Source organism: Pelodiscus sinensis, chromosome 16 (genome assembly GCF_049634645.1).
Source record: "Pelodiscus sinensis isolate JC-2024 chromosome 16, ASM4963464v1, whole genome shotgun sequence".
NCBI classification, from domain to species: Eukaryota; Metazoa; Chordata; order Testudines; family Trionychidae; genus Pelodiscus; species Pelodiscus sinensis.
In genome coordinates, this window is record NC_134726.1 from 22,250,406 (window position 1) to 22,275,458 (window position 25,053).

The 25,053-nt window shown below is 45.3% G+C and overlaps 1 protein-coding gene across 3 annotated transcripts in view; it reads right to left on the reverse strand.

The window, feature by feature from the left end:
- The window catches only part of DNAH3 (dynein axonemal heavy chain 3), a 165,512-nt gene that overhangs the window by 123,695 nt on the left and 16,764 nt on the right, over positions 1 to 25,053 (reverse strand). For all 3 annotated transcript variants that reach the window (XM_075899422.1, XM_075899423.1, XM_075899421.1), the window contains exons 4-9: positions 23,272 to 23,497; positions 21,263 to 21,332; positions 16,874 to 17,063; positions 16,443 to 16,632; positions 3,711 to 3,906; positions 1,982 to 2,107 (exon numbers count right to left, since the gene is read on the reverse strand). In XM_075899422.1, coding sequence (XP_075755537.1) covers positions 1,982 to 2,107; positions 3,711 to 3,906; positions 16,443 to 16,632; positions 16,874 to 17,063; positions 21,263 to 21,332; positions 23,272 to 23,497 — 998 coding nt within the window. The remainder of the gene's footprint in view (positions 1 to 1,981; positions 2,108 to 3,710; positions 3,907 to 16,442; positions 16,633 to 16,873; positions 17,064 to 21,262; positions 21,333 to 23,271; positions 23,498 to 25,053) is intronic.

The following is a 25,053-nucleotide window of genomic DNA, read 5'->3' on the forward strand; positions in this document are numbered from 1 at the left end:
AGTGCCTGGCTCACCGTACAGGAATTAAGGGGACCCAGGCTGGCAGAATAGGCTGACTCTGTGGTATCTCAGCACCTCATTTGGCATCCCAAGAGTTCCAATCCATCACAGAAGGTCACACGGGGAGGTCATGTGCCCCCTTAGCTGGTGTTCCTTCTACCCCAGTACCTGTAGGAAATTGATTTTACTTGCACCACTAGAAGGAAGACAGATAGACTGAGAAGAGAATGTAGGAAAGAAGAGGCAGGATAAGGCTCTGTCTTCAGCTGCATTTGCACCTGTGGTTGACAACAGATATGAAGACTCAGGTCCCCCTACCTCCTCACTAGAGTCTTGATTCAAATTCCAGAGGTCTGCACATGTGGTTAAGGTTAAGCAATTGCTCAAGAGCTGGGCTGGATGTGGAGCTTTACTAGTGCTGAAGTTGGTAATTCGGTGGCTGTGATCAGAGTCATCCAATTTTAACATCCAATTTTAAAAAGCTGCCCAGATCCTCTATAATAATTTGAAATGAATTTAAAAACCCCAAACACTGGGAGTTCTAGGACTTGTGAGCTGCCACGTCCTTGAGTCTAAATGGTTCAATATCTTTTCTTTTTGAAAAGGACAGCACTCAAGCAGGATCTGCAGAACACTGAAGACAGAAATAAGCAGTTTTCAAAGAAATACATTTCTATTCTATTTACAGCCAGATCTGCATTCAAAAGCCTCTGTGAGCAAAGTAAAATCATACATCCCTTCTTGCTTTCAGTAAGCCCTGCTGATTTCAAAAGCTTATCACAGGATAGGCTTAATGGTTCAGGCTCATGCTACCAGTTTCAGAAAAAAACAATCTGAAGCTCAGAGGGGACACCTTAAGACCATTGGGCCTCCAAGATTTATTTCTTTAATTCATTTTGAATGGACTGAAGTAAATAAGATTATTGGCCTACTGTTAAAAAAAAACCTAGATGCAAAGCTCTAGGAGAGACTGGTGCAGCCAACATACCCTTTGAAGATGCTCTACATTCCTAAAGCTTGGAAACCTTAATTGGTTAGAAGGTTTTCTTTCTCTTGGTCAGTTTGTAAAAGCTTACACTCCTACAGGTTTAAAATATAATAGGCATGGTAGCAGAACGTGGCCACACAATCATTGCCACTTGCCTGAAAGATAAATGCCTTGGCTCTGTCTCAACATTTTCCATATAGCAGGTGCCACAGGATGTAGGGCCTCATTCAAAACCCATGGAAGCCCATTAGAGGTATTCCGCTGATGACATGCGCCTTTGATCAGGCTTTTAGGGACCAACTGTGCACCACTGATGTTAATGGGAATTATGCCATTCATAGATTCATTTCAGTGAGACCATAGCTGGGCCCTTATGTAGCAACTAAAGATCATTATTCTGCAACTAAATTCTGTATTATTGACATATGTGAAATCTAGCCCCCTGCAGTGCTTTCTCATTGATTATGCAATTTGGCCTACTGAGTTTAGCTTAAGATGGTCAACTAAAAAAGCATCAATGTGTAAATACTGCTAATATAAAACCTTATACAAATATAATGTACAAGTCTTCGTTTTGGATTTGAGGGTCCATTTTTCAAATGTGGACACAGTTTTGCATAGGTAAAAAGCTAGTAAATTGTGCATCTAACTATTCTTTTGTGAATGCTGCTCGTAATGATTTTCTTATTGATAATAAAATAGTATTATAATAATACTATAAAGGGCCACATAAAGTAGTCCTTAATTTAGCAAAATTACCATAGCTTTCCTGAGGAATTTCATTTTAAAAAAATCACAATTTTGCCTGTAAGAGGACAGAAGGATAGGGATTAGAGATAATACTTAGCACTTCTATAATTGCACATGTAAACACACAGTTTTGTAGGAATAAATGGAGATGCACATTTTTGTGGATTCCCTAATTGTAGTTACCTGTACACATCTTCTCTAAGTATATTCTATTAATTTAGTATCTTTATATACCATACTAACTTGTTCTGAAGAATGTCATGCGCTTCCATACAATGTCTTTGAACTAAATCTTCAAATTCACTAGGCAGCAGTGGCAGATCACCTGCCAGCATTTCGTTTGTACGAACAAACCGTAGGTCACTAAATCTATGGAAAAGAAAACATAACTCAGATGATTAATTTAATTTAAAGTAAAATTAATGGAATACAATCAGGAAGCTCTTATGAGCAATTAAAAATGTGAATACTTTTTTTCCCACTGATGCAGCTTGCTTCTTTCTTAAATTTCCCTGAATGTTTCTGATGAACTTTTGCTATAAGCAAACTTTCAGGGCTGAGTGAATTTCATTTTATATATGCTGTTTTCATAGCACGATAGCTTATTTTCCTAAATGATTTGGTTAATTTCTACATCTTTGTCAGATTCATTATTCCACTTATCCAAAGATGAATATGCAATGTGACACAGTATCTTTTCTTCTTATGCAAACTAACAGAAGTAGATGTGTGTGTCCATTTTGAATACACAGTGGGAAGAAAAACTCAAAATCTAGTCAACTTTTGCACACTGAGGTCCAGTGCCTAACTTGATACATATCCCTGTTTGCAATGTTCTGTAAGCCACAAATCGACACACTCGATTTCTGACCACAAAGAGCAATGTTACTTAAATACAAATAACATCGCTGCAGTAGCATTCAGATCTGACATAACTCCTCGAGGAGGAAGGGGAGAGGGCATGATTTTCAAAAGAGGCTAGTGGTTTTGCTTCTCCAATCTGAGACATGCTTCTCCAATATGATTGTCAGAAGAGCACAGTACCCACTCTCTGCAAATTAGGCCCCATTCAGGTATCACATTGAAAACCCCAAAATTGAAGCACCTAAAATTGCTAATCATTTTTTAAAATCTTGACTGAGTGTTTTAAGTTAGGGTGGTATGCTCTATCATAGAGACTGATGTTTCCATGTCACTTAAGGGTACATCTACACTGCAACGGCAAGGTAAATTTTTTTAGCTTGAATAGACATACCTGTGCTAGCTCTGATCAAGCTAACAGGCCCAAAAGAGAAGTATAGCTGCAGCAACCCCAGCAGCAGGACAGATTAAACACCCAAGCATATACCTACGGTCTCAAATGATGTCTTATTATGAGAAGAAACAAAACCCTGATTCAATACATTTCTGGGCTACGTCTACACTGGCCCCTTTTCCGGAAGGGGCATGTAAATTTCATGAGTCGTAGTAGGGAAATGCGCGGGGGATTTAAATATCCCCCGCGGCATTTAAATAAAAATGTCCGCTGCTTTTTTCCGGCTTTTAAAAAAGCCGGAAAAGAGCGTCTACACTGGCCCCGATCCTCCGGAAAAAGTGCCCTTTTCCAGAGGATCTTATTCCTACTTCAAAGGAATAAGTAGGAATAAGATCCTCCGGAAAAGGGCACATTTTCCGGAGGATCGGGGCCAGTGTAGACGCTCTTTTCCGGCTTTTTTAAAAGCCGGAAAAAAGCGGCGGACATTTTTATTTAAATGCCGCGGGGGATATTTAAATCCCCCGCGCATTTCCCTACTACGACTCATGAAATTTACATGCCCCTTCCGGAAAAGGGGCCAGTGTAGACGTAGCCCTTGTGTTTAATGTAATGTCTTGAGTCTAGATGGCACGGCAATGCAAGAACTAAAAAATCATTAAAATAATTGATGGTATGAAGAATTACTCTAAACAATATACAGTAAGCAAGATATCTTACTCAGTAAACCAGAGGTGTTGCAACATAAGCATCATGGGATTCACTGTGAACAGATGGTTTTCGTTCCAGCTTTTCATTTCTTGGTACAAACTATGCCATGGGACTGGTGCACGTATCACTCTCTGAGGAAAAGAGCGTGGGATGTTTCTAATAAAGAGTCTCTCTCTCTCTGCTGGATCCATCAAGATGTAATCAACTACAGCAAATTATACAAGTCATCATAAGACTGAATGCATTGCTAAAACTACACCTATACATTACTACACATTGGTGCCAAACCAAAAGTGTCATTACACAAAATAATTTGGTTATGCGTTCATGTCTTTAAAATTAAATTAACATAACATGATAATGACATTTTATCTGAGATCATTATTAACTAACTACAGTAAAACTCCAGTGGTCTGGCATCCAATGGTCTGGCACTCCTGATGCTCCGGCACCATCTGGAACCTGGAAGTTCTCCGGGCAGCCGGACAATTGGAGCTGCTTTGCCCCTGACTTCCCCGATTCAGCTGCTACTGAAACTGACCAGCGGCTGACTCGGGGAAGCCCGGGGCTGAGCACCCCAGCTGCTCTGCCCCGGGTTTCCCCAAGTCAACCGCTGCTGAAATTGACCAGTGGCTGACTCCGGGAAGCCCGGGGCAGAGCACCCCAGCTGGGGTGTTCTGCCCTAGGCTTCCCGGAGTCAGCCACTGGTCAGTTTCAGCAGCGGCTGACTTGGGGAACTCCAGGGCAGAGCAGCTGGGGTGCTGCCGGGTTGGTTCCGCAGCGCCGAGGGGCGCATCCCCCCCACTCCACCCCAGACTCCTCATAGCCCCCCCTTCTGATGGTCCGGCATACAGGCAGTCCCCGGGTTACGTACAAGATAGGGACTGTAGGTTTGTTCTTAAGTTGAATTTGTATGTAAGTCGGAACTAGTACATATTGTAGGGGAAACTCTAGCCAAACATTTCTCCAGAGCTCAGTTTTATTCTCCCACACCTCACTTCCCTGAGTCCTTTATTCTCAAGCTGAGGTGTCTGCTGAGAAAAGCCGCTCCTCGTCTCCCTGGTCTGCTGCGGGGGGGTGCTAACTTCGCGTCTCCCTGGTCTGCTGGGGGGAAGCAGCTAGTGCGGGGTTGCCTCACCCCGTTTGTAAGTAGGGATCCGATGTAAGTCGGATCCATGTAACCCGGGGACTGACTGTATTTGATAATCCAGCACCTCCTGGGTCCTAAAGGTGCCAGATTATCGGAAGTTTACTGTATATCAGCAGACTAAGAAAAGAAAGATGGTCTAGTGGCTAAGGCGCTAGATCGGGACTATCTAGATTCTGTTCTTAGCTCTTCCACAGAATACCTGCAGTTTGTGAATCCATCTCTACAGGTGTCCTTCTGGGTTGTGCTTTGTAAGGAGCCACTGTGGTTTGTGTGTATGCTGTGTATTCTGTACTACTAACTAGGGATGATAAGCCTTCAGGGCCTCCACAATAGCAAGACACTCTAGTTCTCCAACTGAATATGGGGCTTCCTCTCATTTATCTTGTGACCTCTACAAGTCATCAGTCTGCACCTACCAAACTTGTTAATTTGTTCACAAGCAAGTCCAACAACAACCTTTGAGGTATCACAGGATACTGTGAATACATGAGATGGATCTAGTATTTTAAGAACAGCATGAATTAGAAGTCCTTCCTTCAATGACTCAAAGAATTTCTGGCATTCCTCTACCAAGAAAAAACAAACACTAGCATATCATAAGAGCACCCTTTGTAATCACTTTCTTTTGTCCCCCTCTACAGCTGCTTTTGTCAAGACAATCTCTGGCTCTTTTCCTGATAGGTTTGCTTCACAACTCTTGATATTTGCTCCTGTGAGAGGCTTTGAGACACCAGCTACGTTACAGTCTCCATCAACTTCTTTTTAACTTCCTGATCCATCAGATTAATTGTTCTTGGCCAGAAATTCCCCTTTGGTCCAGCTGGAAACAGAACTCTGCTAAACTACAATTCTGACTGGATATTGGTTGCTTCAATCCTACAGGTTCACTGATGCTGTAGGTATTATTGCATGGTGCTCTGACTTCACCACAACTCTGTTAGGGGAATAGGTCCTCTTTGCTGCACTACAAGTATGGTAGAGGCACCTCTAAGGCATCGGTAGTTGTTTGCCCTACTGCATCCCTAGCTTTTGTTTCCCTTCTTGTGGCTTCCCTCTGCTTAGGTAATTCCAATGGCCTTTGCTTTCACAATGTCTGCAAATGTCATCTGGCCTGGGACCCACATGGGAACACATCTGACTCTTCTGACCATGGGACACCTGTGACTGGTTTGCACTTGAGTCTCTTCCACTTTATTAGCCTTTTAAGTATCAATCATTTCTTAAAGTACTGCATCTAGCAAATAGCTGTAACCTTTTGGCTGGGAATTAACTGCTGATACTTAAGGAAACACTAATGTCTTCTTCCAGATTTTGAACTCTGTATATAATCTGATCCATATGTTAGCCAGTGTATTAACCTGCTGGTGAATAAGGATATGTAATTTTATGTTAAACCATTTATAAACTGACTTGTCACATAGGCTCCTTTCATGGCTTGCCACTGGGCATATGTCCTTCTCTGCACTGCCAGGTCCAGATGTGGTGAAGTAGATTCTGCTTCACTTGAGCCATCCCCCAGATGCAGAGAAAGTCCTATTGAACAGTCTCTTCAATATACTCATAGATTCCAATCTCCTTTGCAAGATCAGTAAGTTTTTTCTCAGACAAAAGCATTTTTTCCACTTTGAAGTCACTGTCATTAGTTGTAATACTCACTTGTGGAAGCACAGAGATATATTGGAACACTGCAAATAACAGCTACAGGCACACAAGCCCATCCCTAAAAAAAACCCTTAATCCTATAATTATTTCCTATTTCAGTTCCACGTGTTCTATTTTCATTAATTCTATAATGATTTAAATGGAAACCTTTTAACATTTATGAATCCTAGTTCCAGTGGAGCCATGTAAGAAATGAATTTGTCTCACTTAAGACATTGACAGGTTACACAGAAAAAGGAGTTACTCACCTCGTGCAGTAATGAGTGTTCTTCAAGATGTGTGTCCCCGTGGGTGCTCCACTGAAGGTGAAAGGTTGCCCTGAGCCGCAGATCGGAGCTTTGTATAGCAGTTTCCCCTGTTGAGCCACGCATGCTCAGGAGGCGTCTCGAGCCCTTCCAGCCTCCTGAGGAGCGCGGCTCAACCCCCTCCCTTTCAGTTCCTCGTCTCCGCCCGAGAATTTCGACTCCGAGCAGAGGGGAGGTAGGGAGGGTCGTGGAGCACCCATAGGGACACACATCTCGAAGAACACTCATTACTGCATGAGGTGAGTAACTCCCTTTTCTTCTTTGAGTAGTGTCCCCGTGGGTGCTCCACTGTAGGTGACTACAAAGCAGTATTCAATGTAAGGCTGGAGGGAACCGGAGTCATTGTTTGGCAGTGGTAGAGAGCACTGCTGTGGCAACTGCTGAATCACTCTTGAGTTGTGGAAGAATAGCGTAGTGTTTAGCAAAAGTATGGTCTGAAGACCATGTTGCTGCCCAGTAAATGTCTCTTAAGAGGACGTTGCCGACAAAGGCTGTAGAGGCAGCTGTGGCTCGGGTGGAATGTGCTCGTGGTGGGCGCTGTAGCGGTCTATTGCCTAGAGAGTGGCACTTGATTATACATGTCGAGATCCATTTTGAGATTCGTTGCGATGATATTGGTGCCCCTTTTGATCATTCAGCAATGGAAATAAAGTCTTTCAGATTTATGAAATGGTTTTGTTCTTTCTAGGAAGAAGGCCAGAGTCCTCCAGATGTCCAGAGTATGCAGGGTGACATCTCTTTCTGAAGAGTGTGGTTTCAGGAAGAAGGCAGGTAATACGATCGGTTCGTTGACGTGGAATTCCGTACAGACCTTAGGCAGGAACGTCAGGTGGGGTCTAAGTATGACCCTATCCTTTGTGAAAACTGTGTAAGGAGGTTCCGACATTAGTGCTGCAAGTTCACTCACCCTTCTGACGGAGGTGATGGCTAAGAGGAAGCAGACTTTCATAAAAAGGAAGGGAAGCGGTATTGTTGCCAATGGTTCAAAAGGAGGTCTGGTGAGGTAGTCCAAAACAAGATTTAAGTCCCACAAGGGAAGTGGGGGGTCTGGTGAGGTAGTCCAAAACAAGATTTAAGTCCCACAAGGGGAGTGGGGCCTTATATGGTGGATACACATTTTGGAGTCCCTTGAGGAACCTCTTTGTGATAGGATGGTTAAAAATGGAGAAGCTGTCCACGGAGGTATGAAATGCTGCTATTGCAGAGAGATATACTCTTAGGGTAAGTCTACACTACAGCACTAATTCGAACTAACTTAATTTGAATTAGTTAATTCGAACTAAGCTAATTCGAACTAGTGCATCTAGACCTAAAAACTAGTTTGAATTAGCGTTTTGCTAATTCGAACTAGCATGTCCACATTGAGTGGACCCTGAACCGAGGTTAAGGATGGCCGGAAGCAGTGCCGGCAGGACATCAGATTAGGACTTAGAGTGTGGAGCTGCTGTCTCAGGCTAGCCGAGGGCTGTGCTTAAAAGGACCCGACCCCCACCCCGGACAGACAGTTCTCAGGGGTTCCCTACTCACTTGTCTAACTTGATGAGGGACAGCAAAGCAGTCCTGGCTTGGAGTATCCTGAATGCCCACACTCGGCACATCACAGCACTCGGCCATCAGCCCAGCTGCACTTGCCTCAGGCTGCCATCCGGGGGGGGGGGTTTCAATAGGGGGGCTGCAGGAGAGCTTCCACCCCGAGGAGCCCGCAGAGCCACCCCAGTCCTCCCCATTGGGGGCTCGTATCCCATTCCTCCCTCACCTCCTTCCACTTACCCCTCCCTAGCCCCCCTTCCTGATGTACAAAATAAAGGACACGAGTGTTAAAAATAGAAATTCTCTTTATTGAACAAAACTCGGGGAGATTGGGAAAAGGAGGTGGGAGGGGGAAGAGAAAGGCTGGGAGAAGGGAGGGCAACTAAAATGATCAGGGGTTTGGAACAGGTCCCATATGAAGAGAGGCTAAAGAGACTGGGACTTCTCAGCTTAGAAAAGAGGAGACTGAGGGGGGATATGATAGAGGTCTATAAAAGCACGAGTGGTGTGGAGAGGGTGCATAAAGAAAAGTTCTTCATTAGTTCCCATAATAGAAGGGCTAGAGGACACCAAATGAAATGAATGGGTAGCAGGCTTCAAACTAATAACAGAAAGTTCTTCTTCACAAAGCAAATAGTAAACCTGTGGAACTCCTTGCTGCAGGAGGCTGTGAAGGCTAGAACTAGAACAGAGTTTAAAGGGACGTGAGATCAAGTGATGGAGGCTGGGTCCTTGGAGTGGTATTAGCCAGGCGATAGAAATGGTGTCCCTGGCCTCTGTTTTGGAAGGCTGGAGATGGATGGCATGAGACAAATGGCTTGGTCAGTGTCTTCGGTCCATCCCCTCCGGGGTAGCTGGTGTTGGCCACTGTCGGCAGACAGGCTACTGGGCTAGATGGACCTTTGGTCTGAACCCAGTACAGCCATTCTAAGCTCAGGACTCAGGGTCGGGGGTCTCACTGGACCACCTTGATTTTCATGCAAACCTGCTCTTGGGTGGCAAGGCTGGCAGCTATCCTGCCCTAGACGGCCACTTTCCTGTGCCTAGTGCGGAGATCGTGGATGAGGTCCACGATCTCCGCACTAGACCAGGCGGGCACCCGCCTCTTGCGGCCCCAGGCAGGCTCCTGGGAGCCGCCAGCCTGGTCCCAGGAAGAGGCAGAGGGCTGGGTGGCAGCGGGTGGCTGGTTCATGCCGTGCCAGGTGCAGGGTTTGCTGGCTGGGTGTTGGTAGGCTTGCACCTGGCACAGGCACCGTAGCCAGACCGTGCCCCTTTAAGGGCTCCGGGGCCGGGAAGGGGGCAGAAGAGTTTCCCTGGTGGTGCCCAGAGTGGCCACCAGGGAAAGCTGGGGAGGGCTAGCCTCCCACTGGTTCGAATTAAGTGGCTACACAGCCCTTAATTCGAACTACTTAATTCAAACTAGGCGTTAGTCCTTGTAGAATGAGGTTTACCTAGTTCGAATTAAGCGCTCCGCTAGTTCGAATTAAGATCGAACTAGCGGTTTGTATGTGTAGCGCCTATCAAAGTTAATTCGAACTAACGTCTGTTAGTTCGAATTAACTTTGTAGTGTAGACATACCCTTAGAGAGGAAATTGACAGTCCTGATGTTTTAAGGTCCATAATGTAATCTAGGATGGTATTCAGTGGAGAAACACGGGGTTCCACTTTGGCTCGTTGACACCAGTGAGAAAATTGTACCCATTTCTGCTGGTAGGTTTTTCGCGTGGAATGCCTCCTGCTATGGAGGAGGATGTCTTTTACTTTCTGCGAGCAGCGGTCTTTTATCTCTGAGAACCAGAAAGAAGTCACGCCTGAAGATGCAGGGTATGGAGTTGGGGATGTAGTATCCTGCCACTGTCCTGAGATAATAGGTCTATCCGGTATGGTAGAGGATGGGGAGGCTGGACCGCTAACTTGTGAAGGTATGGATACCAGGTTTGGCGAAACCATGACGGGGCAATCAGGATGACTAGGGCTTTGTCTCTCAGGATTTTGCGCAGGACTCTTCGGATGAGAGGTATGGAGGGAAAGGCATAATGTAGGGGGGCTGCCCATTTGATTAGGAAGGTATCCCCCAGAGAATGCCTGCCAAGTCCCGCACGTGACCAGAATTGGGGACATTTGGTATTCTGGGCCGAAGCGAAAAGGTCTATAGATGGCCATCCCCACTGGTGGAAAACTGAGTTTGCGACCTCCATATGTAGTTCCCATTCATGGTCTAAGGTGAAGTTTCGACTGAGGAAGTCCGCTCTGGTATTGTTCACCCCTGGCAGATAGGATGCTATGAGGGTGACCTGGTTGCGGATGCACGAGTTCCAGAGGTGAACAGCTTCCGCGCATAGGGATCGGGAGCGGGCTCCGCCCTGCCTGTTTATGTAGAACATTGTGCAAATATTGTCCGTTAGGATGCGAACTGTATGACTGGCGATGTCGGAAGCAAAGTGTGCGCAAGCGTTCCTTACTGCTCTTAATTCGAGAAGGTTGATGTGCAGGAGTGTTTGGGGACCACCTGCCCTGAACTTTGCGGCTGTCCATATATGCACCCCAGTCGAGGAGGGAAGCATCTGTGGTAATTTGGATAGTGGGTTCGGTTTGCTGGAATGGGACCCCCGCCAGAAGATTGTTTGGCACGGTCCACCATAATAGGTATGCAAGTACATTTGGTGGGATAGTAATTCTCTTGCTTCGAGGATATCGCGATGGGATGTAAACAGTTGCCATCCAGAGCTGGAAGCATCAAAAGTGTAGGTGAGCATGGTGGACTACGTAGGAGGTGGAAGCCATGTGTCCCATTAGTCGGAGGCATTGTTAGCCGACGGTTAGGGCAGTGTTTGTGTGTGTGTTACTGAGAAAAGGTTTAACGTCCGTGACTTTACTGCTAGGACTGGGGTTTCGTCGCAGAGGACAGCCAACAGGCTGACAGACGCCCCAGAATGTATAGGAAGAGCTTATTACATTTTAGATTTTAGCTGTTAGGATATAGGATTCCTTCGCAGTGGGCAGTCTAGGGAAGACTGAGAGATGCCCCAACGGATCTGTCACCAGGGAGTGACACGATCCAAACGCCCAAGCTTCTTCTATACCTGTTCCTTATGACCGTCTGAAGTTTTTTTAAATGGTGCTTGGTTCTGTTATAGCAACTGAAGGAGTTAGGTTAAAGCTTAAACAGTTACAGGTTTATTTAAAAAAAGCTTATAAATCATATGGTTACAATGGCTATTGCTCTATTTTTTAACTGCTAGCAAATATAGATTTTAAAAATGGTTACAAAGAAAATAAAGATAGAAAATAGAAATAATGGTACCAAGTGACAGCTTAATCTTTAAAGAGCACTAAGTCTATGTGTACACTTAAGACAAAGGACCACATCCAGGTACAATTTTTATCCCCTTCTGTGCCTCTCGACTCCAGCGGGTCAAGCCAGGGCCGGTCCCTCAATTCCTAGGAAAGACGAATACGAGGTGGGCGTCCCTGTAGAACCTCAGGAGGTCAAACACCAAACCCGACCAACAGATAGATGGTAGATTGACACTCAGAGTAAATGCGCTGCTGGACCCATCTTTATATCCCTGGGGGCCCGTATCCTCTTTCTTATCTAAGATGTCAAATTGTACTGGTCCGTTTTGTGTCGCCAGTTCTTACAAGCAAGTTTCAAGTTAATTTACACTTGCAAGAAAGATAACTAAATTGTGAGTACTAGACTTTTTTTTACTGGGCGAGAGAGTCCTCCCCCAGTGGATGGCTGTATGTTCGTATCAATATAGGATTTAGTCAAGGGCACTCCTCGGCAGCCACTTGGTCAGCAATTGGCATATCTCTGTTTACAGCCATTCAGTCACTGAGCCTGCATATCCAGGCAAGCAAAAATAGATGTTACAAGGGGGGTTCCTGTCTGGCTACAGGCATGTAAGTACTGTGGTAGTAGGCATTGTGAGCATCCCAGTTATAATTTCCTGTATCGTTGTGAAACGTTGCCGAGGTAGGTATGCTCGGGCTGTAACGGAGTCCAGTCGTGCGCCAATGAACTCTATATCTTGGACCGGGTGCAGCATTGATTTGTCTTTGTTGATCAGGAGGCCTAGACAATTGAGGAGGGCCGCGGTTGTATGAATCATAGAGGTGGTTTCGGCGTATGAGGATCCCTTTAGAAGGCAGTCATCCAGGTAGGGGAATATGATAACGTTCTGCTGTCTGAGGTACGCAGCTACAACCACTAGTACCTTCGAGAATACCCTCGGAGCTGATGAGAGGCCGAAGGGAAGAACGTTGTATTGGAAGTGGCCTGGACCGAGTGCAAAGCGTAGGTAGCGTCTGTGGGAGGGGTGGATGGTTATATGGAAATAGGCATCTTGGAGGTTGAGGGCTGCGAACCAGTACCCTTGATCTAGCACAGGAATGATTGCGGAGAGAGTGACCATCTTGAAATGCTGTTTCTTGAGAAATTTGTTCAGTTTGTGGAGATCCAATATAGGTCTCCAACCCCCTGTTCTTTTCTCGGTCAAAAAATAGTTCAAGTAAAACCCTCTCCCATGGAACTCTCGGGGTACCCTTTCTATAGCTCCGATGACGAGGAGCCGATTGATTTCTTGTTTTAGAAGGGTTTCGTGAGAGTGGTACCTGAAAAGGGATGGGATGGGGGAACGGTAGGGGGGATAGAAATAAAAGGGATGGTATAGCCCACTCGAATTATCTCTAGGACCCAGCGGTCCAATGTTATGGATTCCCACTGTGGGAGGAAGGCGCGCAAACGGTGGTTGAATAGATGGCCATGTTGAGGTAGTGCTAGATCGTGAGGGAGGTCTTGCAGGCCCTCGACCAAATGTCAAATTTGCTGCTTAGATGGTTGGGTAGCCAGTGGGCGGGCTTGGTTGGGTCGCCTTCTGGGACCTCGCTGTCTTGGTCTGGTGTCTTCATAAGGCCTCTGTGGTCGATTGTATTGTCCATACCGGTATCGATTACATGAATTATATGGGGTGTATCGCCTGCGTTTATAGGGTGGCGTGCACATACCTAATGTGCGAAGTGTGGACTTAGAATTTTTGCTGTTGTGGAGCATTTCATCCGTAGTGGCTGCAAATAGCTTTTGCTTGTCAAATGGCAAGTCTTCCACTTCGGGCTGCAGTTCGCGGGGAACTCCAGACAACTGGAGCCAAGAAGCTCTACGCATCACCACCGCTGTAGCTGTAACTCGGGCTGCAGTTCCAGCTACATCCATTGCCGTTTGGAGAGTGGTGCAGGTGATCATATGGCCCTCATGAACTATTGATTTTAAAATGGGTCTTTTGGAGTCAGGGAGGTGTGCCATTATTTCTCCCACTTTTGAGTAGTTGTCAAAGTCGTGATTTGCTAAAGAGAGCAGAGTAATTTGATATTCTGAGTTGTAGAGTGGAAGAGGAGTATATTTTCTTGCCAAAGGAGTCCAACTTTTTGTGGTCCTTGTCTGCATTGCCCGCCCTATATTGTGGAAGCTTCACTCATTGTTGTGCTGAGTCCATGACTAGTGAGTTAGGTTGTGGGTGAGTGAAGAGAAAGTCGTTGTCTTTTGAGGGGACAAAGTACTTTCTGTCAATTTTCCTGTTAGTTGGTTGGATGGATGCAGACGTTTTCCACAGGTCTTCTGAGGTCTCCATGATTGCCTCGTCTATGGGTAGGGCAATCTTGCCATGTAGTGTTGGGTGTAGATTCTTTAGCAATTGGTATTGTTTCTTCTGCGCTTCTTGCAGGGAGACATTCTGGCTTGTCGCTACTCTCTTGAATAGTTCTTGGAACTGTTTTAGATCGTCAATTGTTCCAGTGTCTGATGGTACTACGGCATCCTCTGCTTGCGCATCAAGGGCATCAGAGTGTGTTACGTTAACTGACTATCTGAGTCATTGTCCGAGATTCGTTCCACCTCGTCCTCCGAAAGACTTGCTGGAAGTAGGGGTTGTGGCCGAGGCAAGCTTCTCCGGGATGCGGTGGAGCGAGGTGGGGAGCGGTGTCCATATGGCTCCCAGTGTTCCCACGGTCCCCATTGCAGTGGATAAGGTGGAGGTGGGTAAGGCCAGTATGGGTGCCATGGGCTATGTTGTGGCGGAGCCCTATAATGATGGGAGCAAGCCTTCCCAGGTGACGGATGTCGCAAGGAATAGACCGTGCGGTGGTCATCATCAGGAAAGGGGGCGTCCTGAAGAGACAACGGTGATATCGACCTGAGAGGGGATTACCTTGATGGAGACCTCCCAGGAGAGTAAGAAGTAGAGGGCAGGCACGGATAGTGATGCCTGCTGTGTGGATCAGTCTCTTGCTGGGGCTGATTCCCAGCAGCCTCATTTGGCTGCTTGTCTGGCTGAGGCAGGACCAGCGGAGCATCAGCTGGTGCCAGTGGCTTCGGAGGCTGGCCATCCTTTTGCTGCGATGTCGTGACTTTAATAGGCATCGCAGCTTTAAGCCGTGCTGAAGCTTTTGGCGCCGCAGAGGGTTGAAGCGGCGCCGGGGCTGGAAGCTTTCAAGCGGCACCGTGGTTTGAAACGGCACCGGCTTTTCATGCCGCGCCGCCTGGAAGGCGGCGGAGGCTCTTGCCGCGGTGTAGATTGTTCCCCCGCAGGCTGTAAAGCTTTTTCAAATAAAATCATCCTGAGGCGGAGCTCACGGTCTTTTCTGGCTCTCGCCATTAGGGAATTGCAATGGGTACAGTTGTGGGGAGAGTGGGTCTTCCCCAAACAATGTATGCAGTCTGAGAGACCATCTGAAGCCGGCATTGGGTCCCGGCATTGACCGCACTTTTTAAAACCTGAGGAGCCGGACATGGCGGGCTCTCTCTTTCTTCAGATTATTATATTTATCTTCTATATTGTTATTGTAGTATATGTTTGTGTGGTTTTGCTGCTGCTTCTTTTTTTTTAATGTCTTTATGTGTCTTTTGCTTTGACAGGCGGAAGAACCCCTTAGGGGGGATTTTAATTAAGTCTATTTTTCCTATTTCTAGGGGGTTTTTTTGTTTGTTTGTTTTTTAAGAGAACAAGGAGAGATTAACTTGGATAAAACAGGGGAAGGTAACTATGCCTAAATAACTAAGGGGAAAGTAGTCAGATAGTCTGACAGGGAGCTCCTGGCTGCTCCGTCCGCTGACGAGGGCGGTTAAAGAGGAACTGAAAGGGAGGGGGTTGAGCGGCGCTCCTCAGGAGGCGGGAAGGGCTCGAGACGCCTCCTGGGCATGCGTGGCTCAACAGGGGAAACTGATATACAAAGCTCCGATCTGCGGCTCAGGGCAACCCTTCACCTACAGTGGAGCACCCACGGGGACACTACTTGAAGAAGAACTATGGTTTCTTAATATAATTTGAGCCTGCATTAGGAATGGGAAACTGCATATAAAGGGTGTGCCCAGAGACTACTTGGCTACTGAATTTAACTCTATACTCAGGACCATTCTTACCTATACACAGATTATGCAGCTGCAAAGGGCCCGCAAAAATTTGGGGCACAACTGGATCTTAATGTCCACCCACGCCCCTCTTCCTATCCCTGTTCTGTGGCTCTGCTTCCTTCAGAAAGGGTCTAGTTTATTTAAATGTGAAAAAGCCTGCTAGACTTTTTATTAGCAGGCACTGAACCTGTGAAAGAGCCATTGAAGTGGTAATGAAGCCATTTAACAGGCATTTGTCAACCCCAGAATAGACTATCAATTTCTGAATTTATTGTGTTAGTCTACAGGACCTTGCTTTAACATTTTCTCTAAAAATATTTCATTAGTGTGCTGCTGAAGATTATCAAATCATATTTCTAAAAAATCATCATCTCCCCCTGCCCCCCAGCGCTGCTGTTGGGCACAGGGCCATCAGTTTACTAGTACTTTGTAAGGCCCCTTAAATCCTAAGGGTGTGCTATATATACTAACTGAAGTCTTACGGTGCATATTAAACAGCAGCACTTGATGAAATGGGACTTAAATGTTGCATTATCACATATTGTATCTTCACGGAAATCTAGAGAAATTTTACTGATCTCAATGAACTAAGTCAGGTGGAGCTAAGGGAAGAATGAGGCCCTTTAATTCTGGACTACAAAAATCACTGCATCTGCCAAAACCACAGAGAGGTTTGCCTTCTTACCAATGTTTTTCATGAGGCTGATGTGGTAGTCATCCTGAATCTCTTCTGTTAAACTATAAAGCAAGTTCTCCAGATTTGGATCAGTGAGAAAATTATTTGGAATCTGCTTCAAAATCATGTCCTTGACTTCTTTATCTTGGGGTGCCAACATGTCTTTCCTTATTCCATTATGTATGTAATAACAATATCTCTGTAAAAATAAAAATATCCTTATTATATTGACAGTTAAGACAGAGAACTAACTATGGTGAAATATTTTTCAGGATGTTTTTAAAAATCTCAACCTGTATTTAGTTTTTATATATGCTTTGTCTGACACATGTAAATCGTTTTCCAATTTATGCTCAGTTTAAGTGACATAACTATTCATATTCATACTCCTGATTATGATTATCTTCACTTTTCTCAATTTAAAAAAGTTAAGCTAATACCTCTATATCGCTTTCTGTAGGTGACTCTTCTTGCTTATGTATCTCCTCCTCATGTTGGAGCATGACAACAAGCTGTTCTTCTGGAGTCAGTGGTTGGCTATCTGAATAATGTATGATGTCTAATTCTGGACTATCTCTCTCAGAATATAATGAACCTGAATCTATACTGTACAGTTGGGTTGGTGTGGTTCTGAAACAAAAGAGCACCAGTTTAGTAAACTTATAACTAGAGATTCATTCTCATAACATCCTGGCCAAATTCATGACTCGTTTTCCACTGGCATTATGCTGAAAACAAAAATGTCTTATTCTATAGTACTTCAGCTATTCATGAAGCTGTAATAAAGCCATATATCAAATTGCTTCATTGTAAACAATATGCATGTTGCCTTATTCCCGGAGGGTACGTCTACACTACAGCGCTAATTCGAACTAACTTAGTTCGAATTAGTTAATTCGAACTAAGCTAATTCGAACTAACGCGTCTAGAACTAAAAACTAGTTCGAATTAGCGTTTTGCTAATTCGAACTAGCATGTCCATATTGAGTGGACCCTGAACAGGGCTTAAGGATGGCCGGAAGCAGTGCCGGCAGGGCATCAGAGGAGGACTTAGAGCGTGGAGCTGCTGTCTCAGGCTAGCCGAGGGCTGCGCTTAAAGGGACCCGACCCCCACCCCGGACAGACAGTTCTCAGGGGTGCCCTGCTTGAAAACCAGTCCTGGCTTGGAGTGCCCTGAGTGCCCACACTGGGTACATCACAGCACTCGGCCATCAGACCGGCTGCACTTGCCGCAGGCTGCCATCTGGGTTGAGGGGGTAATTGGGGGGCTGCAGGAGAGCTTCCACCCCCAGAAGCCCGCAGAGCCTGCCCAGTCGTCCCCATCGAGGGCTCGTACCCCATTCCTCCCTCACCTCCTTCCACTTACCCCTCCCTAGCCCCCCTTCCTGATGTACAAAATAAAGATAACGTTTCTTCCAACATTGACTCTGTCTTTATTGAACAAAACTGGGGGAGACTGGGAAAAGGAGGTGGGAGAGAGGAAGAGAAAGGCTGGGAGAGGGGAGGGCAACTAACATGATCAGGGGTTGGGAACAGGTCCCAGATGAAGAAAGGCTACAGAGACTGGGACTGTTCAGCTTAAAAAAGAGGAGATGGAGCGGGGACAGGATAGAGGTCTCTAAAAGCAGGGGTTGGGTGGAGAGGGTGCATTCAGAAAAGTTCTTCATGAGTTCCCATAAAGAAGGACTAGAGGACACCAAAGGAAGGGAATGGGTAGCAGGCTTCAAACTAGTAACAGAAAGTTGTTCTTGACAAAGCCAATAGTTAACCTGTGGAACTCCTTGCTGCAGGAGGCTGTGAAGGCTACAACTGGAACAGAGTTTCCAGGGAAGTGAGATCAAGTCATGAAGGTTGGGTCCATGGAGTAGTCTTAGCCAGCGGGTAGGAGTGGTGTCCCTGCCCAAAGTTTGTGGAAGACTGGAGAGGGATGGCACGAGACAAATGGCTTGGTCACTGTCTTCGGTCCATCCCCTCCAGGGTCCCTAGGGTTGGCCGCTCTCGGCAGACAGGCTACTGGGCTAGATGGACCTTTGGTCTGACCCAGGACGGCCATTGTAAGCTCAGGACTCAGGGTCGGGGGTCTCAGTGGACCCCCTTGATTATCATGCACACCTGCTCCTGGGTGGCCAGGCTGGCAGCTCTCCTGCCCTAGACGGCCACTTTCCTGTGCCTAGTGCGGAGATGGTGGACGAGGTCCACGATGTCCGCACTAGCCCAGGAAGGTGCCTGCCTCTTGCGGTCCAGGGCAAGCTCCCGGGAGCCGCCAGCCTGGTCCCGGGAAGAGGGGGTGGGCTGGGGGGCATTGGGTGGCTGGCTCGATCCGTGCCAGGTGCAGGGTCTGCTGGCTGGGTGCTGGCAGGCTTGCACCTGGCACGGGCACCATAGCCAGCCCGTGCCCCTTTAAGGGGTCCTGGGCCGGGAGGGGGGCAATAGAGTTTCCCTGGTGTTGGCCAGAGTGGCCACCAGGGAAACCTGGGGAGGGCTAGCCTCCCACTAGTTCGAATTAAGGGGCTACACACCCCTTAATTCGAACTAGTAAGTTCGAACTAGGCTTAATCTTCGTAAAATGAGGTTTTCCTAGTTCGAACTAAGCACTCCGCTAGTTCGATTCAAATTCAAACTAGCGGAGCGCTAGTGTAGCGCCTACGAATGTTAGTTCGAACTTTGCTACCTGCGAACTCCGGGGCAAGAAAGCCCCGTTCGTAAGCTGCTCCGGTGCCCCTGGTCTGCTGGAGACCGTCTCCAGCAGACCAGGGGCACTGGGCGGGTTCCCGCGCTTCTGAGGCTTTGCTCTGGACCGTCCCCAGCAGACCACAGGCACCGGGACTGAAGCCGCAGCCGCGGGGGGTCCCGCACCTCTGAGACTTTGCCAGAGCAAAGCCTCAGAGGCGCGGCACCCCGCTGTCGCTGCGGCTCTGCTCCCCATGTCCCTGGTCTGCTGGGGGGGAGGGGGCGTGGCTAGTGTGCCCCCCCCCCCAGCAGACCAGGCTTTTGTTTTGGACCCTGGAGCAGAGCAGCTGGGGCACTGCCGATTGGTCCTGCAGCGCCGCTCTGGGCACTACTGGACCAACCCAGCAGCACCCCAGCTGCTCTGCCCCAGGTCCTGATTCAGCCGCTGCTGGTCAGTTTCAGCAGTGGCTGAATCAGGACGCCTGGGGCAGAGCAGCTGGGGTGCTGCTGGGTTGGTCCAGTAGCGCCGAGGAGCAGTGCTACTGGAGCAACCCAGCAGCACCCCAGCTGCTCTGCCCCAGGCGTCCCCAAGTCAGCGGCTGCTGAAACTGACCAGCGCTGACTACAGGAAGCCCGAGGCAGAGTTGATCTGCCCCAGGCTTCCTGGAATCAGCCGCTGATCTGTTTCAGCAGCAGCTGACTTGGGGAAGCTTGGGGTTCTTAAGTTGAATCTGTATGTAAGTCAGAACTGGCGGTCAGTTTGAAAACTTAAGGATAATTATAGTCAAAATGGTTCAGCTATTTCTGAGAATGAGGCTAGAGAAAAATAGCTTTTTTACTCATGTTACAATCTGGCAACCTTTTCACTGAGCGTTCTAGTGCCCCCTTCCATGGAACAGGGACTTGAAATGTGTACAGGGTGGCCTTTGTGTTAGAGAAATGTGTACAGGGTGGCCTTTGTGTTAGAGACATGTCTTTTGCTGTTCCCATTAAATTCTGCCTACATTTAGCTACTGAAAAAATTGCAGTTTGCACATGGGCAGTAGACTTCTTAGATTTTAGAGGATAAAGTCCCTGAAGCTTCCATCCCCCCTTGGTCAAGCTCAAGCCCGGCACTGAGTAGAACTTTCCTTACAATTGCAGTTGTTATATCCTAATGGCCATGATGATCCAAGACACCTGAACTGAGAATAGGGAGTCTCTCATTTTATCTCCATGACCACCCTGCCCCCTTCCCTGCCCCACCAGACTTGCTGGCACCCAGGCAGCCTGGGGGAGGAAACTGCCTGTACTGAATGCAGAGAGAGGAGCTGGAGTAGGAGAAGGAGAAGGTGGAAGAAGTATACTGGGGACAAGAATCCCAGGAGAGAAAGACTGAGACTGGGACTGGAATCTGACAGCAGGGGTATGAAGAGGACAACTGGAACTGATTGTTCAAAGAGACTGGAACTAGGGGTGCCAGATGGTTTCAGAAAAAATACTGAAGGAAATAAAAAAAAAACCCACACCAGGAAAAAGTTTGTTGGGGGAGGGAGGAGACCCCGAGAGTTGTTAATACCAAACACCTGGCAACCCTCACTGGAACAAGGAGTTAAGGAAAGAGATTGTGATTGGGAGCTACTAGGGATAGGGAACATAGGCAAAGGATGGGGAGAAATGGGAACCCACTGGAGGCCAGTGCATGAGAGACTGACAGATTAGATGAGGAGTCAGAGAAAGGTAGGAACAGGTAATGTCTGGGCATGAAAATGAATTGGGAGAAAAGATTTCCCACTATCCAAAAGGACTGTACCTCTGAGAAACTGACAGTATAGTTAGAGCATTTTTCTGGCTGTCTTGTGGCTACTGCCTTTGAATATATAATTTATCCATGCACACCCCAGAGAAATGATTAATTATCACAACTCATTAAATATGCCATTTAATTCATTAAATGTACTCTAGGGATTAAGTTCACCTCTCTGCAGACGCCCAGCAAAACAATGCCTCATGGGCTTTCTGCTGGCTCTGTCTGCTCAGGCAGAAATTTCACTCTCGGTGCAGATATACAAATGCAACGGTAACTATATCCAAACCAAGAGAAAAGTTAACATGCCAGAATAAACTTCAGAGCTCTGAGACTGATTTCAACACTCCATGTCTTAACTATGATGCCTTACCTCTCAGTATCACATTTACTTAGTTGTGTAAGTTTGAGCCTCTTCTCAGAAGGTGCAAATTGTTTTGAAGCTATAGGTATCAGTCAAGAAAATTATTTGTAGTAAGGTTATTTCAAATTATTGCGTAATAAAGATACATGAAATAATGACAACAGGCAGTGAAATAACAGAAAAATATAATCTGCACAAAGAGGGTTAAGTTCCTGATTTAGCAAGGTACTTAAACACATGCTGAAGTACCTTGCTGAACTGAGGTTTAGGAAAGCATTCAATATACGCTTAAGCTGAAGCATGTACTTAAGTTCCATTGATGTTAATGTTTAAATGTTTTTCTCAATAGGAATGCTTTAATGAAATAGGACCTATATTTCTAACTTTTACATGTAAGTAGTGCAATGTAATACCTAATGGTACTGTGATAAAATATGGAGTTCTATCAGTTTCACTATATATGATTAATTTGTGGACTAGAGGTTGTTATGACAGACTCTTCAGACACATGAATAATCAATCACCATATAATGCATTTTCTCCAAGAAAACAGACCCTGACTATGACTGCATTCCCTTTCACACACCTGTATTCATTTGAGATGCACATGAATCCAAGATAAAAGGCAAAGAAATAATGATAAGAAGTTTAATGAACCATAATAAAGCCCACTTACGTAGTAAGGGCATGTCTACACTAGGAAATTATTTCGAAATAACAATTCCTGAAGTAACTATTTAGAAGTAGTGTGTTGGGAAGCCTCAAAATTAGTCTGAGGAAAGCTCCCTTGATGTGCACGCACTACCTTGACTTAGAGCCCAGGAAGCACTGGGGAGTTTGAATGATTTTGGGGAATAGTTATTTCAAAATAGCAGCAGTAGAGTGTCCACACTACTGCTATTTCAAAATAACTATTTTGAAATAAGCATTATTCCTCGTGGAAAACAGGAGTAATTATTTTTAAATAACCAGCTCCTTATTCCAAAATAATAGGCCTGGTAGTGTGAATGCTTCACTTGTTATTCTGAAATAAGGGAAGTTATTTCAAAATAACTCCCTAGTGTTGACCAAGGCCAAGAGAACAAAGTGGACACTGAAGCTCTTTTGTCAAATACCCAATCATCTGCCAAGATGAAAAGAAAGGAAGTAAGCAAACAGCTTTAGGAAGATACCATATGTAACAGGGAAGTTAGCATACTACATAATATTAATCTCTCAATAATAGTAATGGTTTATGATATGCTAGAATCCTCAGAAGAAAATTCCAAATAAAAAGTAGATTTTAAATTGTTGTGACTTTGTGTTTGCATACCACAGAAGTCTCTTCACTAGGAAGGAGAACTTAGGTGAATGAAGGGACTTTGTTGCCCCTGCATATTGTAAAAGGATCAGTCTACTGTTTATACAGAATATACTAGCTTAAGAATTCTGGTCTGTGAAAAATTTTGAAGTTTTGAAATTTGGTTTCAGTCCACAATGAAATGAAAACAAGACATTCAGAATTTTTTGGTGACAAAATATGAGATCTTCTACCTCACCAACAGCCTGGTTATTCATCCTGAACCTAAGAAAATGAGTGAACCAGTGAAAATGTAATTAAAACGTTTCCACAGAAAGTTTCAGGTTTGACAAAACAGCATTTTTGGACAAAAACCATTTCATCAAAAAAATGTCCAGACAGCTTTTAATTCTGAGTGATGATGACACAGTGAGCCTGTGACACAGTGAGTGGGTATATTGATTTTGCCTGGGATAATGCTCCTAAAAGGCAAGTAATTAGAAATGATATCCCCAAAACTCACTCATACAGTTTAGGAATTCATCATCTTCCCCATAAAAGAATGAGCTAGTTGTATGGGCTAAATCACTAGCCATTTTATATCCAAATTTCACCAAAAAAAGACTAATAGGAGAAAACAGTCAGGGACTACAGTGACTGCAGATTTCTACAGTTAATTAAATATGCAGAGATCAAGTGAACCAGTAGATAATACGCTAACATATGCAAGTGTGGATACGCGGTGAGATTGCCCTCTGCTTCACTGAACCCAAGACTGCTCTTGCCATTGCAAGGGGAACCATTTTATGCAGATCTTTCAGTTTTAGATCACGTGCAGTAAGTGTGTAGTTATTAGCTATGGAATCACTTGGGCTTCGGAAACAACGTTGTTCTTTAAATGGAACCGCCAAAGTCCATGACACTCTTTGCATTAAAGGAGGATAATAGCTGTTCTTAAGGACAACCTGCAATTGAAAAATAGTAATATTATTAAGTCATTGGATTGTCTAAGAAGTGTCTTCCTGTAGCCAGCACAAGAAAGAATAAGTGCTATTTCTTACCCTGATATCAGCCTAAATCTCTTGGCTCTACTATATCATAAACACTAGTTCACATTTTGCACTGAAGGTTATTTTTTAAAATCTACATATTTATATAACTCTCATGAAAAGTGGCAGATTGACAGGCCTGAACAATGAAGTTAGAGACAAGTGGCAGCCCACGCAGCAGCACTTGCAAGCACATTGCCCTGCCAGTGAGTCTCATTCCTGAGAGGAAAAAACAAAGGCAACTCACTCCTCCACACAGCCACGTGATCGTTGGCCAGTTTGCTGAACCAGCCAACCAGAGTTAGTCAGTGCCAGTTCCAGTGGTGTTTTCTGTGATGTGGATGTTTTGTCGCTGAAAAACAACAAACTTATTTCATGCTGGCCACTGAAGAATCATCAGATTTTGGTAACTACTGTGCTGAGCTGTAGTAACCACCAGCTTAGAGATTAAAGTGGTTGAATAAACCATTGAGCCATTTGGCCCCTCTCTTAAAATGGTGAGAGTCGGTTGCACCCAGGAGCAACTTCAGTGGATTTAGTGAAATTAACTCATTTTGCTTTTAATTTTTTACATGTTCAAGTTCATATACAATACACAAATGAGCAATAAGCTAAAAACAAATATTTATTTTTAAAGACAATAATCATATCAGACAGTTTCTCAACTCAATTAAAGCTGGTCAATTTTTTATATGGAATAGTTTTCCATTAAAAAATGTAACTGTCAAAATAAAAATATTTTGCAGGAATATGCAAAATTGCAATGGAAACATTTTGAAACTATTCAAAAGGGAGAAGTTTTGTTTCTACTTTATCATTTTGTTTCATTCCAATTTCATTATTTCATTTCAACTTTTATTTTTTTAATATTAGCTTTTACTTCATTATTATCTGTAATATTTAATATTATATAATAATGTTTTAGTATTATAAAAAATGTTTCAAGAAGATTCTTTTGATGTATCACAATAAAATATTCCAGAATCTCCATTGTACAAAATATTTTGAGATTTCAATTTGTCCTGATTCAGGATGAAAACAAATTTTGAAATATTGCAGTTTCCCACGAGGGAGACATTCCTTTTTCAGACCAGCACTAGTTATGATTTTTATCCTCTGGAATCATTTTACTAGTAAAAAATCACAGAAGACTGAAATAAAAACATCATAACCAATATTTTTCTCTAGTTTCTCCAGTTTAAAGAATAACCCATGTGTGACGGGGTGACTCTGCCCCGCACTGAGAGCCACCCCGAACTCCGAGCCGGAGAGCCCAGAGGAGCACTGAGCGGGGACGGAGGCCCGCGGAAAAACCCCGGCTGGGGAACGGCTGAGGGGAGTGCGGGTGGCAAAGTGGAGAACGCGGTCCCTCCGTCGCCATGGGCGCATGCGGATGACGTCACCCGTGACGTCATCTGGAGGAAGCTAGAGGGTAGGGTCGGTGACGCCAGGCGAGGGCCAACCCCGGATGC